The 15,292-nt window shown below is 40.4% G+C and overlaps 1 protein-coding gene across 1 annotated transcript in view; it reads right to left on the minus strand.

Annotated features, from left to right (window-relative positions):
• Positions 1-734: 734 nt before the first annotated feature.
• LOC307022562 (ninjurin-2-like) overlaps positions 735-15,292 on the minus strand; it is a 47,138-nt gene continuing 32,580 nt past the window's right edge. The window contains exons 2-5 of the mRNA XM_079655393.1: positions 5,062-5,198; positions 4,607-4,686; positions 4,100-4,302; positions 735-1,318 (exon numbers count right to left, since the gene is read on the minus strand). Coding sequence (XP_079511519.1) covers positions 4,148-4,302; positions 4,607-4,686; positions 5,062-5,198 — 372 coding nt within the window. The 3' untranslated portion in view covers positions 735-1,318; positions 4,100-4,147. The remainder of the gene's footprint in view (positions 1,319-4,099; positions 4,303-4,606; positions 4,687-5,061; positions 5,199-15,292) is intronic.

The raw sequence follows: 15,292 nt of genomic DNA on the forward strand, positions 1-15,292 counted from the left end.
CTTTTCTTTTTATTGATTTTGTTTGTTTAAAAGAGCATCTGTTAGATGAATGATGTGACAGGGTATACCATTTTCTAAAACATTGCATTATGCTTTATATATTGTGTGTGTATTGAATGAAAAGTACATTTTACACCTCTGTTTTATTACTATTATTGTAAGCTATGAAATGATGTCATCATATAATACATGTATATGCGTTTGTATGTGTGTTAGACCCATGGTGAGTGTGTGTTAGTGTGGCAGTGCAGTCTAAAGGTATGTAGTCTGTGTGTGTCAGTGAATGCGCATCATGAGCCATGGGAAGTATCCAGTGCTCTGCATGGCGAAGGTACTGATGAAGAAGTTGAGGCCTGTAGTGATGAAGACTATGATGGTCGCTACGTTGTTCAGGTAATCCAGACGTGCCTGCAGGGTGGCGTTATTCAGGTTCCGACGGCCTGTGAGACACACACACACACACACACACACACACACACACACACACACACACACACACACACACACACACACACACAAACACACAAACACACACAAACACATATGCATGCACAATAGAGAAAGACAGTGTTCAAACTACATTTTGACAAACTAAAGGGCTACTGCTCGTCTCTCTTTTAACCACACCATGCACGCACGCACGCACGCACGCACACACACACACACACACACACACACACACAGATCAACACCAAACGATCTTCCGCAAGAATGACAATGAGCATTGCATAGGATTTAGTTAAATTGCTAGATTTATTCAGCTCTTACGTACATAATCAAGGGATATCTCTTATTTTTCTCTATTTATGGCATTGAACCACAGAATCCTTTTTCTAAATCAAACACGTTTTCAGAAGAAAATATATTACACTTTTTTAACCACTAACCAAACAATGGGGACACTAAAAAAGTTGTCAAAACACATATTTGAACCCATGCAGAGTTTATGCAAACTATGTTATTGCAGAAAATAAAATAATGCATATTTACATAGATATTTTGTTGGTTAAATGGGAAATATTTTAGTTGGATTACAATGTGAATACATTATAAAAAGGATCAAATAAATGAGAAGTGTTATTTAATCTTATGCAGAATTGTGAATATAAATGTTGAATCAACATGTTGATGTGTGAGTTTATGAGGGTGTGTCAGAAGTGGAGTCGAGCCAGCAGCCAGCGGAAGAAGCCAGTCCTCTTAGAGCCGAAGAAGCTGACGAAGAAGTTTATCACTGTGGTGACGAAGATGACGCCTGTAGCAAGGTTGTTTAGGTAGTCCAGACGTTTCTGATTGGACACCACGTTCAGGTCCCTGCGGGCTACAACACACACACACACACACACACACACACACACACACACACACACACACACCAACACACACACAAACACACAAACACACTATTTCAAACACTTCAAACACATCCACACACACCTATAGAATTCATGCATCCATACTCACACATACACACTCAAACTTACCAGGCACGCATACAGTAGGCCTATTGCACCCATAAAAAGGCTTTATCATTCAGTCACACTGTCAAGTTTATTCTGACCCTAACTCAACAAATATGAATGACTCTAATGCATCTTATTGGTTTCTAAATTGACGATATTGAATCTTCTTTTCTTTAACTGCTCAGTACCAAGTTATTCAGAAGCCTTCTTTTCGAGAGTTAGACCAGTGGTTCCCAAAGTGGGGGGAGCGCCCCTCCCCCCCCTTGGGGGCGCAGAGGCATGACAGGGGCGGCGCGGGAGACCAGGAGGAAAAACGGTTATTAAAAAAAAAAAAAAGATTAAAAAAGTCATAATTTGAAAAAGAAAATTGTTGATTCGAAAATAATATGATACAGTACAGTACTATTACGTCTGGGTCTCTGTGTTTCATTAAAGCTTGGCTCTGTGTGTGTGTGTGTGTGTGTGTGTGTGTGTGTGTGTGTGTGTGTGTGTGTGTGTGTGTGTGTGTGTGTGTGTGTGTGTGTGTGTGTGTGTGTGTGTGTGTGTGTGTGTGTGTGTGTGTGTGTGTGTGTGTGTGTGTGTGTGTGTGTGTGTGGAACGAGCCATTTTGTGTGTGTGCGCGAGCGAGAAAGAGAGAGTGCACCGGTACCGGAGATCGTTGTTGTTAGCTTCTGGTGCTAGCAAGCTACGCTAACGGATATAAGGAATTTTTTTCAACAACAAAGTGGAGGAGAGTCCTCTCCTGTCAGACTGAGAGACTCAGTGAGCTAAAGGACTCAGTGTTATCTCAGTGGGTCTCAAACGTTTTGTTAATGTAAACAATTATTTCCGAGGCACACGTTTATATGATCATTATAGTTATAAAAAAATAAGAGAATAAATGAAAAACAGGTATGAAATACTATATGACAGTAAAAAAAAAATAAAGTTTAAAAGGGGAGTGATTTGTAAAATATCCATAAAGAAAAAGTAAATCTGTTTACAGTTCAGTTTCATATGGGTGTTGAGAGAGGTATCCATAGATCTCTTAATTTTGCTCTCAAAGTGCACCAGATTGATGCATTTAACTTCAATATTTAAAAATAAATCTTCCCGGGGGAGCTTGCCCCCGGACCCCCCTATGTGAGGTCCACACACCACCTATAAAAATAGCACTTTACTCCTGCTTACACCTATATGCCGTGAGCTGATTATCGAGCCTTCATTGTAACTGGCACACTGTGTATTTGCGTGGGGATTATTGCAGTAGAAAATTCCACTGTAGCGCCCGGTACCTTAATGGGAAACCCTAAATGTTTGAGCACCCTCTATGAAATGTCAAGCTACCCCACAGCAACCCCAAAATAAATCTCTGGCTCCGCCACTGAGCCTGACTTGTGTTGTGGGGGCCCGACTCTTTTTTTTCTCCAAAGGGGGGGCCTGACATAAAACGTTTGAGAACCACTGAGTTAGACGATAAGATTGATATCACTCATAGTTTTACAACAAACATTTATCTGGAGCAAGCAGCCTATTAGCCTAGCAAAAAAACTTGAAAGGTACTTTAAATAATAATAATATCTGTTGTGAGCTGGTGAGCTGGTAGGCAGCCTTGGTTACACTTAAACACAGCTATGCTAGCTGTTTCCCCCTGTTCTGTGTCTTTTTGCTAAGCTAACTAGCTGCTTCTAGACGGGGACGCATTCTCCCAAATGTAGCCTTGAGGCTTAATGCTGAACCAAACTTTAAGTGTGAATGTGTGTATGTTTGTAAGTGTAAAAGTGAAAAACCTTAATAGGAGGTTAAAGTGTAGCATTTTGTTTAGCAAGTTGCAACTGAATGGATAAAGATGAAAGCTGCTTCTGTATGTGTAGGATTTAAAACATCAGTGCCTCCTGGTGGTTGTGTTAAGAATGACAGTTTGAACTTTTAAGCTTTCACATAAAAAATATAATGTATGTAAGCTTGAGGCTTTTGTATATAAATGTACGCACAGTGATAAATCTACTGATTGTGTTTCAGAGAATGAAACGCTCAAGCAGCCATCGCAGGAAGCAGCTGCGCTGTGTGCCAAAGGCGGATTTGATGATGTTGACGATGAGGGTGAGGAAGATGATGCCGGTGATCAAATTATTCAAGAAGTTTAACAACCGCTGATAAGAGGACAGGACGGTCATTTCACAACGAGCTGCACTCACACACACACACACACACACACACACACACACACACACACACACACACACACACACACACACACACACACACACACACACACACACACCCACACACACACACACACACACCTAGTTGGTCCCCTGGTTCAGTCCATTCATACTATAAATGAAGAAATAGTACAGAAAATGTTTGTAATTGATTAGTACTTTAAGTAGAATAATAAGTCCTGAGTGTGTGTGTGTGTGTGTGTGTGTGTGTGTGTGTGTGTGTGTGTGTCAGTGTGTGTGTGTGTGTGTGTGTGTGTGTGTGTGTGTGTGTGTGTGTGTGTGTGTGTGTGTGTGTGTGTGTGTGTGTGTGTGTGTGTGTGTGTGTGTGTGTGTGTGTGTGTGTGTGTGTGTTGCGTGTGTGCGTGTGTGCGTGTGTGCGTGTGTCCGTGCGTATGTGTGTGTAAAGAGTATGAATACATCTAAATCTTTCCCTACTTTGCAAAAACTCCACATATCTGAATTATTCCCTCACAAGTCACAACGTCAGTAATGCATCCTGGCAAAGAGGCCGGTGCGCTCCATCCCGAAGACGGTGATGAAGATGTTGGTGACGAAGATGAGGAAGATGATGATGGTTATGGTGTTGTTCAGGCTGTCCATGCGCTTCTGGTTGGCCTCTTCATTGATGTCTCGCCGAGCTGCAACAAGCACGCAAATGTACACACACACCAAAAATAACAACAAAACTACATAGAAGTGGCAGAGAAATATTCCAATGCCTGTGTTTCTTTTCTTTCATGAGTCTTTTATATTCATAGTGGTGGCTTTCAGCTGTTTCCTGACAAAGCAGACCAGAAAGTAACCTGGACTCTCACTGCACTGCGTGTATTTGAAAAGTAAATACATAGTGAGTGAATTAGTATGTTATATGATTGGTTAAAAACATGGAGGATGGAGAGTACGCCATATCTTAAGCTTAATGCTGCAATTTGATTGGCTCACCAATGATGATGATCAGGATTCCAGCCACTATCTGCAGGGCCAGGGAGAAGGAGATGAGTACCAGGACAGCAACGTAGTACCTGAAGAGGAGGAAGGAAATATATATGTGTCAATAAATACTATATGATATGATACATCAGGGAATGTGACGTTATTGACGTCCGTATATATATTCTGCAGGATTAATAAATATTCTTTAATTTTAACTGAATTTGCAGCAAACCTTCAGACTTAATATTGTATATTACACACACACACACACACACACACACACACACACACACACACACACACACACACACACACACACACACACACACACACACACACACACACACACACACACACACACACACACACACACACACACACACACACACACACACACACACACACACACACACACACACACACACACACACACACACACACACACACACACACACACACTGTACCTGTATCCAGCTCCCTGTTCGATGACAGTCTTCATGTGTGTGATGTTAGCCAGGAACAGAGCGATGTCCAACATGCCCTCAGACGCTGTCTTCTTCGTAGCATACAGGTTCATGTTCAGATTAGAGGGTGAACCTCCCTGAAGAAGAAGAAGATGAAGGACAATAGATAGACCAACAGGCCATAAGTAAAGGAAATAAAAGGTCTCAAGGTTTCAAAGGTAATTTATTCAGAAACTAGTTATTCACAACAAACTGTCCAAGAGAGGGCAGCAAAGACCAATAATACTATCATTTCAAACTGCCAGGAAAAAACATTTCTTTCTGATTAAATAAAGTTTGTTCATTGTATTACTTATCTATTCTATAACCAAAAGTAAACAAGATATCAATTCAATCTGACATTATCCATCAAGAGAAAATCCATATAATTATTTAAAGATAAAACTCCATGTATATTATTTTAACATTGCAATTGTTTTTTCTTTACAATATATTTAGTCTCAGGAACCCCTCCACTCCACTCTCTTATCTTTGTAGCTCAGAAACAGAAAACTACATTCTTATCTATTGTGGCTCATTTATCGTAAGATCTATAATTGCAGCACATTTTCCAAAATGAAGTAGTTTTTGAATGATAAAAAGCTGTGTGTGTGTGTGTGTTAAGAGAAGAAAACCCTTTAACATCATTACTAAAAAGCCATAATGATTCATTGCGCGTCAGGGACTAAAAATGGTCCAAATCTCATTAGAGCGCCGCTATAGTGCACAGACAGCAGATGCAGAGATTGGATTACAGAGCTGCTGTATGGATTATATACTGTATACATAGATGTCCTCAAATGGATCATTTAACCCGAGGCTTTGTCAGTTGAAACAGAGCAGTCTGTTATTCTTTAAGCGCCACAGAAACAGAGATGTGTTGAGGGAAGACATAGATCACATACATAAAGCCAATCATGTGGAGCCTATGGGAACACATTGTATTTCATGGGCTCACTCTGCTGTCATGTTCCATACTGCTCCAAAATAAACAGAACGTCCACACTGCATGAGCAGTAATTATTCAACAGGGCAGTTTCTCAGTGTGTGCTGCCTCGGTTTTTTACAGTATCTCCAGTGTTTTTACAACTCTTCATATGGACTTATTATTTTGACTTTCAATAGAAATGTAAAAGAACAACAACTCAAACGAGTATCATAAAACAAAATTCACAGAGGTTAGCGCTTGAAGGCAATACTAACAACTTATTTTAAATTGGTTTTTCGTTGGGGGAAATTAGCCCATAACCCTGTCTAGTCTACATATGTTTAGCTTTAACAAATGAAAACTAGAAACTGGGCTAAAACCGGTCACTGGGTAAATGCATGTAAAATATGTAAGAGGATGGTAGATTGTTCTTCACTCAATCTACAGCCATTTGCCTGGGTTGTTGCACCGTGCACACAAGGAAGCTACATTTGTGGGCATAGCACATGTTTCTGTGACACCACCATGCTGCATGTAAACACAGTGTTCTTGTGGGCTTCGATCATGTGCCTTGGCTTCTTTCTTGGATAGCTCTTGCAAAATGGTATGTAGATAAACAATAGTACGACAAAACTACAGGGCAGTTCAGCAGGAGTGTTTACCACCACTTCCTTCTAGCCTGTTAGTTCTGGCTCACTTCCTCCTGAAAGAAGACGGACGTTTGGCAGATTGACTTTGGTACGATGAATAATCCACTCAGTGTTATACGAGGTCTATGGTTTATCATTACTGGGCCTTAACTTCTGGAACAAGATGTTGACATGTTCTGAGGTTGGTTTTGGAATTTTCGAAAGCCAAAAAAACAAAACATACACTCTGTTTTATATTTTTGGATAACCTGCACCTTGCAGGATCCAAATGTTTACCAGGAGTTTAATTTCAAATCTTAATAAGCACTTTTCTGTGAACATCAATTTAACCGCCCTTTTTCTTTGATTCCTGTACACGTGATGTATTTCTGACCTGGAAATCTTGATTTCATCCCCCCATAGAGTCTATGTAAGAGTACAGTTTGATCCAAACTGGGTTGTTCTCCAAGAAAGTATGAAGCAATTCCTGGAACTGTGAGACTGTCATAACACAATGAACACGTGTACTGTGGGCTTTTGTATGTTTTTGAGTGTGTGAGATACATAGAGAGAGAGAGCTATGTAGAAAAGAAAAAAAAGGGAAGTCAGAGCTGGACGTGAGTAAGTGGACAGAGAGGGAGTGAGAGAAAAAGCATGTATATATATATACTGTATACTGGCCGGGGTCCAACTTTCTAACTTTCTCCTTTGGGAACTTGGAGAACACTTTATCAACATCAGCCCTGGGCAGGCCGCCAACACACACACACACACACACACACAGCACAATCAAAACATTGGACTGGCCTACTTTACAGTTGTTCGTGCCATGTGTCTTCACTATAAAGTCTCTTTTAAAGGCACTGACTGTGCGCTTATCATGCTTAACCTGAACTTTTCTTGATTTATTATTATTTTGCTCTTTGTTTCACAGGACAGTTAGGAGAGGGACATCACTTTATTTACAGGGAAGAAGTGGTTGCGGGGGGTCAGAGACCAGAAGCTGGGAATTACCGCCGGCCTCAGGGCTACATCAGGAATGTCCAGGGTTGACGACCTGGCTCCGTGCTCTTGAGGAATGAGAAAATTTCTGTTTCCCTACTCGTCTGTAAGTAACCCATACATTACAACTTATTTTTTCTAATCATTCAACAGCTGCGCATTATTAAGGGTCAAACAGAGACAGGATATTAGTGTTTTATCGTCCTGGGCTCACTGGATGTTGTCCAGTCCTCTGGTGGATTTGGGCATTTCTCTCTTAGGACTGATACTAATCAGCAGTCTATAAAACTTTCTTTTCATTGCTTATTGCTTAAATATTAGAAATACTATACCCACACTGCACAGAATGACTCATGTCAACACACGTTCAAAGATGAATTAGGGACAAGAACACTGCTGCCCAGCACCTGCAAACAACTTCTGGATGTGCATATGCACAATATACTGTAATAATTGATGGCTTAAAGGACATGATATTTAACCACACTGTTTTGAATAACTTTAGTGTTATGGTTGAAAGCTGCATGTACAACACAAGCATTTATCTATGATGCTCAGAAATCTGATTATTTGACAAACTGATCTTGTATTAAAGACATCAAGTTTAAGCAACTTGGTGTCCTTAGCAAAAGAACAAGCTGTGCACATTTATTGTTTTTTTCATTTGTTTCATCATATAACTTTATACAACTGAGTGAGTAAAATGCACAGAAGTCTTTTTCCCACTGCTTTTTCTGGATGTATGGTATTTATAAAGTTGACGCTTCTATAAAATCCAGAGTCCTTGTAAAACTTCTATTCCCAAAATCCCTGATCCACAAGCCTGGGACTGGGCCACATCACATAATGTACACACACACACACACACACACACACACACACACACACACACACACACACACACACACACACACACACACACACACACACACACCTAAAGATATACACATACTTAAAACAAAGATATGCCCATTTGTGCCACCAGCTTACACAAAAACAACTGCAAGTCTACACTTCGACCTCACAGGAAGTGCTCCTCCCCTGCACTCCTATTGGTTGCAACATTAGCCAATAGGAAGGGAACCCCTACTAGGAGTGGAGCTCTGGTTTTCTTTTAATATCTTGTTCTTTTTTTCACTGTTAGTCCCTCTTTCCATGTGTCTGTCTCACTGCTGGCTTATTTGACTGGGCTTTTTTCCCTTCTGTACGTTTTCCAAGTCTCTCTCTGCCTGAAGCATCATCTTTCTGTTTGGTTTTTATTGGAATGCTATTTAGGGTGAGGGGGGCAGAAAGAAAGCGAAAAGCAGATCTAGAATCTAGTATATGACACAGAGAAGAAGAGTCAGCATGAAGAGAGGAAGAGAGGCAGTCACAAATACAGGAGTCTTAAGACATTGTTTATGACTTGCTGGCTAACTGGAAGAAGAACTGTGTCTGAGTCATTACTATTTCGTTGGCCTGTTGCATGAAACTTCCAATTTCTGTAACAAAGACGATGATTCTTTTTAGATGCACATTGACCATTTGCAAAGGGTTTTAAAGGCCAAAACACAGGTCACTTTTACACAAATAACTGATTCTACCTTTTCAAAAAATATAACCTTAAAAAGTAAATAGAAACAAATCCCAGTTTAATTTATCTTTTTTAATTTTAGAAATAGCCTGTAACTGCCTTTTTACAGTAATTTTAAAGAGGACATATTCTGCTCATTTTCAGGTTCATATCAGTATGTAGTGTACATACTTTAAATAGTTATCTCCTATGCAATCTGGATTCAGATCAAAGCACAGTACTGTGACTGCCAGTCTGAAAGTCTTAGACGATATTAAGGCTGCTTTGGATACAAAATATGTTTGTGTTGCATTGTTTATTGACTTAGCCAAAGCATTTGGCACTGTAGATCACCACATTCTGTCTAATGTTATGTTGATGTCTCGTTTAGTTCGTAACGCCATTTGCTGGTTTCAAAGTTATCTAAACAACCGTACTCAATGCGTCAGGTAGTACTGTCTCTGACCCTGTCACCTTGGAGAAGAGAGTTCCACAGGGCTCTATTTTGGGGCCCTTGCTCTTTTTATTATATGTAAACAATATTTGTAATCAGATGTAATTTTCTATGGCACGATATGGCCCTTTCCAATTTAAAAACTGATTTTATCACGCGGCAGCATGCGCTTATTGATTCGAAGCTGCTATTGAACAGTAAGAAATTCAAAGCAATGCTCTTTGCTCCCAAGTCAGCGTCCTCTTGCCTTTCCATTGATACCCTTGATAGCGTCTCCGTTGAGTTTGTCGATACATACAAATATTTGGGCTTTTGGTTGGAAAGAAATCTAAACTTTAAACACCACATTGAAGTTCTAACTAAGAAATTGAAATTCATTCTTGGCTTCACATCAACTTCTTCCCGTAAAAGGTTGGTCTCTGGCTTATTCCTGTCCCAGCTTGACTACGGTGATACAATCTATAGATTTGCCTGTCTCACTGTTTTGGCCAAACTTGACCCACTCTACCATGCTGCACTGTGATATATATCAAATGCACCCTATAGGACTAATCATTTCAAACTGTATAGCCTAAATGGATGGTCCTCACTTAGTATGCGTAGGATGCAGCATTGTTTTTTTATTAATGTATAAAGCCATTTTAGGTAAGCTTCCACTGTACATATGTGCCAGATTTGCTCCAGTTTGTGACTCTTACAACCTCAGATCCAGTGCCTGGATACGGTTCCAGGTTCCTGCTGTGCGGACTGAGGCTGGAAAAGGAGTCTTTTCATTATGGTCCTTCGTCTTGGAATGACCTTCAATCAAGCCTAAAACTGAGGGCACTTGTCCCAATAGCCTGTTTTAAATTGATGTTGTCTGAGGTCCTTACCACCAGCTGCTCTTGCAGTAATAAGTAGTGTACCTTTCTTACTGTCCCAAATGTGCACAATGTAGTGACTGCTTTTCGTTTTGTTTTTTGTTTACTTAGTTGTGTTCTCTGTATTTTATATGTTTGTGTTATGTGTTATGTGTAACGTCGCTGCCTTCTTGGACAGGTCAGCATTGTAAATGAGATTTTATCTGGTTAAATAAAGGTTAAATAAAACACACACACGTACCATTTTGTGCGACTCACACATACTGTATGTATAAGTTCAAAACTGACCCTTGATCTCTGCCCCATGGTCCTGCTGACTGGTCTGTAATTAGCTAAGATTGCATGAGAAAACATCTTTACATTTTGGTTGGACATGTGTTGGAATGCTCACTAGTGAGTAAATAAGCGTTACCTAAAGTCTGCTACATTATGGCGAGTCTTTCTAACAGTATGGCTCCCTGCTGAGTCCTTTATGTCACAACTGAGTGAACCCACATGTCATTTTACTGTAACACACCTCTTCATCGTTTTTGATCCTTTCCCTCTTCCTCTCCTTGTTTACTATCCCATAAACCACCGCTTTCTTCTGGACTCCTTCATTCTGCTTTGATAGACGGATACAAAGACTTAAAGAGAGGCATACAAAATGTGAATTGATAGGAAAAGTTATAGAAGATTCAATTGTCATTGGCAGGTGATTCAATCTGCGTCTATTTCGAATACAGAGCACTGGCCCAATCTGTTGTGTCTCGTCAAATGTGTTAGTTTTGTTTATGTCTTTTGTCTGTCATTTCCTGTTTTATTTTGTACTTACCTCTTGTATTTCATTTCAGGCCCTGTTTCTTCCTCCCCTTGTGTGTTTTTCCCGCCATCATCGGTGCCTGCCCCTCCCCTGATTGTTTCGACCTGTTCCCACTCACCTCATGTTTAAATAGTCCTGTCTCTCCCCTGTCCTGTGTCAGTTCGTCTTGTTTGTTTCCATGGATGGTTGTTCCAGGCTTCAGCCAAGAGAGGATCATTTCCAGTCTAGTCAGGTTTTGTTTTTACAGACTTAAGTTAATCTTCAGTTCTCTTTTTGTTACGCTTGTTTTTTCCTCCTTGTGAGCGCTTTTTCTATTATCCAATACCTACTCTGTTAAGAGGGATTTTCTGTTTGCTTGAAATTAAAAGAAATGTTTTGCTACATGCAAGACTGTCTCTGGGTCGTGCATTTGGGTTCTCCAGTTTGTGTTAAGGTCGTGACACAATCCTAAAAAATATTTCCATCTGTTGCAAAATATTCCCAACTCTAGCAATGTATCTTTTAAGGAAATGGACATATAGAAGAGCATCAAAAACCTGCTTCACACAGTACTACAACAAATAATACAAAATAAGTGTCTCTGCGTTCACTTCTGTGTTAAGTGTTATCCACCTTCAGTGTTGTCCAATGGAGAGCGAACTGCACGACGGGCGCCTCAGTAATTGCTGGACAGGATGTACACTGTGTGTGTGTGTGTGTGTGTGTGTGTGTGTGTGTGTGTGTGTGTGTGTGCGTGCGTGTGTGTGTGTGTGTGTGTGTGTGCGCGTGCGTGCGTGTGCGTGCGCGTGCATATGCATGCAAACCTGTCAAGTTTTATACCTTGAAAGTGAAGACGTGAAGATATTTGTCTGATCCTCATTTCTTCAAAGACTTGTGTCAGAAACTTGTAGCATTAAAGTTAACTGTTCCAAAATATATAAAATATATTCCAAAAATATAGCTAACATTTACATTTTCTGTTTTTTTTGTAGTTCTAGTGCAGCACATTGCTGAGGGAAATATGTACTTGTACATTAAAAAAACACATTTATTAAAATGCATTACATGGCTTTGTTGATTACTCACTGCTTATTGGTCAAGAAAGTTCTGCAGTCTGCTTTTTCGCTAGCAGATGTGTTAAGGATAGCAGAGCATTGCTAGGGATAATAGGCCGTTGCTGAGGAGAAGACACGAATCAAGGAACTATCTGCAGTCATATCAATCAGCAGAAAGTTTTTCTAAAAAATATTAGTTGATAAAAAAAAATCTATAATTTATTTGCAAAACCAGCTTGAAATACACCCTTCCTATCTCCCTTAATAAAAGCAATCTGAGGCTCCTTTTTTAAGGGATGAGCTGCAACAATGTTTGTAACACAATAAATGAAACCCTCTGGAGAGCTGTGATGTGGGCTGCTTTTTTTCTTAAAGCATGTTCAAGTATCGAGCACCTACATTTGATAGATTTAGCTAATTTATTCCTTAACTTATGAGGCAATATACGTCACCTGTAGTGAGGGGCCCAGCCCTTCTTGTGATTTTTCTGTATGTCCCTCAGTGACAAATATTTGGACACCGCTGCACTACATAATGCATTGATATGGATTATATGCCAGTATTAAAAAAAAAAGGTTTACCAAGCTAAATCTTAAAAATGTGTCTTAAACAAGAATATTGAACATTATCATTACCAAGAGTCATTCTCAATTACTTTTACTCTTATGTGTATTCAAGTGAATTATTTGTTTAATCTTTTTGTTTGTGGTAGAGACAAGCAATGGGCAATTGACAACACATTCAACCTTTGACCTCTCACCCCCAGTGGGGAGACACCCGCCCACACACAGACCCACATGTCCCCCACCAACAGGGCAATTTCAGCCATGATTTACTGTGACACATGCAGGCAGAGGCTGCTGCCACGTTTGACCACACGAGTGTGCATGTGTGTGTGTCTGCATTTGGACGTCCATCTGCCATCTGGGAGCAGGAGAGACAGAGGCAGTGATCTGATATCAGAGGACTCTGCATTCCTGAGCGTAACCACATGGTGGATCAGAGTCTCCCATATCAATGACTCAGCAACTGGCCCTGCAGCCATCCCACAGAAACCTCACCACGGGCAGCTTTTACTAATATGCTTTTATACAGCTTTGGTTGTTATCTTGCCTTTGACCTTTGTTCTCTGACAGACAGGAATTCATTCAGAATCAGGATTTATCTTCACAGGCATTGGAAGGATATTCCTGGTTCGTTATAATCTTGTTTTTTGTGATTTCGGTCATCATTACACTAATAATTGGATTGTAAGAGTACATTGAGGAGAATTGGGATTGAAAACAGAAGAAGCCTCACATGGAAAGAAGCTCGAGCAGTCAGATAAATGTCATGTGGTGCTTTATATTTAACCTCAGTGTAGGGACTTGGCCTGGGAACCGTAATATTAACCAAAATGATCCTTTTACCAATCTCATCAAGTCCCTGAACAGACCTAAATATGGAGTGTGGACAGCTATTTGGAGAGGTCCCAGTTCATCTCCTGTCCTGCCGTGGAGCCCTTGAGCAAGGCACCTGACACCCAACCACCCCATTGCTTCCTGGCGCTGTACAATAGCTGCTCCTAGTACTTTCACTTGGATGTCATGATTTCCTAAAAAAACGATGTCCAAAACCCAAAAAAAACCTTGTGTGTTTTGTCTTGCTGTCCTTGTGTTCTCACCTGTTTGATTGTCTGATTCTTTTCTCCTGCTGCCCTGTGTTTGTTCCGGCCCTTTCCAGCTGTGTGTTGTCCTGATATTTCTGGCTGTAAGGTCTGGTTTTGTGTTTGTCCTATGCTCGTTCGTCATTCATTGGAAAGTTCTGTTTTGCCTGGATTGCCTACTATTAAAGCAATTTTCTATAAAGTGTTTCTGTGTCGTGCATTTGGGTCTACCCCCTTCCACTTTCCTTGACAACGGCCATCATTTTGAGAATGAAGAGCTACCGGGGGCAACATGGGATATTTCCAGAGTCCAGTGGATATCTTGGCCAAACATTCCTTATCCGCTCAGCGGTCATTATTTACAGATCGACAAGTAAAATTGAGAGGTGAGAAAGAAGTTGAAGCAGAGAGACGAGGCCTACTATTAGATTGTTTTACAACTATCCAACTAACTTTATTCTAATACAAATCTGTATTGTCGTTAGACATTAGCCAATAGGTTGTGAAATACATTTTCAGGTCTGTTGACCTGCATTCAACCAAAGACAGCTCAAACATGATATGTCAATACTCCATGCACAAACAGAAACAATAACAATAGCGATATTAAAATGTAGTCATGTTTTAGAAAAGCTGTGTGTTAGCTTGTCACTTAAGGCATGTATCTAGACCAGTGGTTCCCAACCGGTGTGCTGCGGCACACTGGGGTGCCGCGAGCACTGTCCAAGTGTGCCGCAAAAAAACGTATTTTTATGTTCCTCATTTTTTTCTCACTTAATAAACTTCACTTCATATACACTGTATTTTATTACATGTACAATGGAGTTCATAAGCTAATAAAACATATTGCTCAGATTTAGAAATATTAAACAGCTTAAATTATCATAATTCACGTCAGCCGTCATTGTTTACGGTGTGCAGAGCAGCTTTTTATCCTCGCGCCAAATAATTTCAAGATGGACCGTTACGTAGTGACAATAAATAAAGAAGCACCCCAGCCCTCAACAACACAGGCAGGGATGACAGAACATGATGGAACAGCAGTGCAAAAGAAGTCTAAAATAACATTAATATCAGCCAAAAGTTTAAACAGCAGAGCTCAGGATGAACTCGCAGAGCTATCTATGGACCGCTCCCTGAAACTGAAGCACGGGGAACTACGTCTGGATATATTTTGGCTGCTTGTGGGACACGAGTATCCATCCCTCTCAGAGAGTGCCATCAAGGTGCTTTTACAGTTTCCAACCTCCTACTTGTGCGAGCTGGCGTTTTCCTCACTCGCATAT

The sequence above is a fragment of the Notothenia rossii genome (genome assembly GCF_949606895.1).
Source record: "Notothenia rossii genome assembly, chromosome: 10".
In the NCBI taxonomy this organism is placed as follows: domain Eukaryota; kingdom Metazoa; phylum Chordata; class Actinopteri; order Perciformes; family Nototheniidae; genus Notothenia; species Notothenia rossii.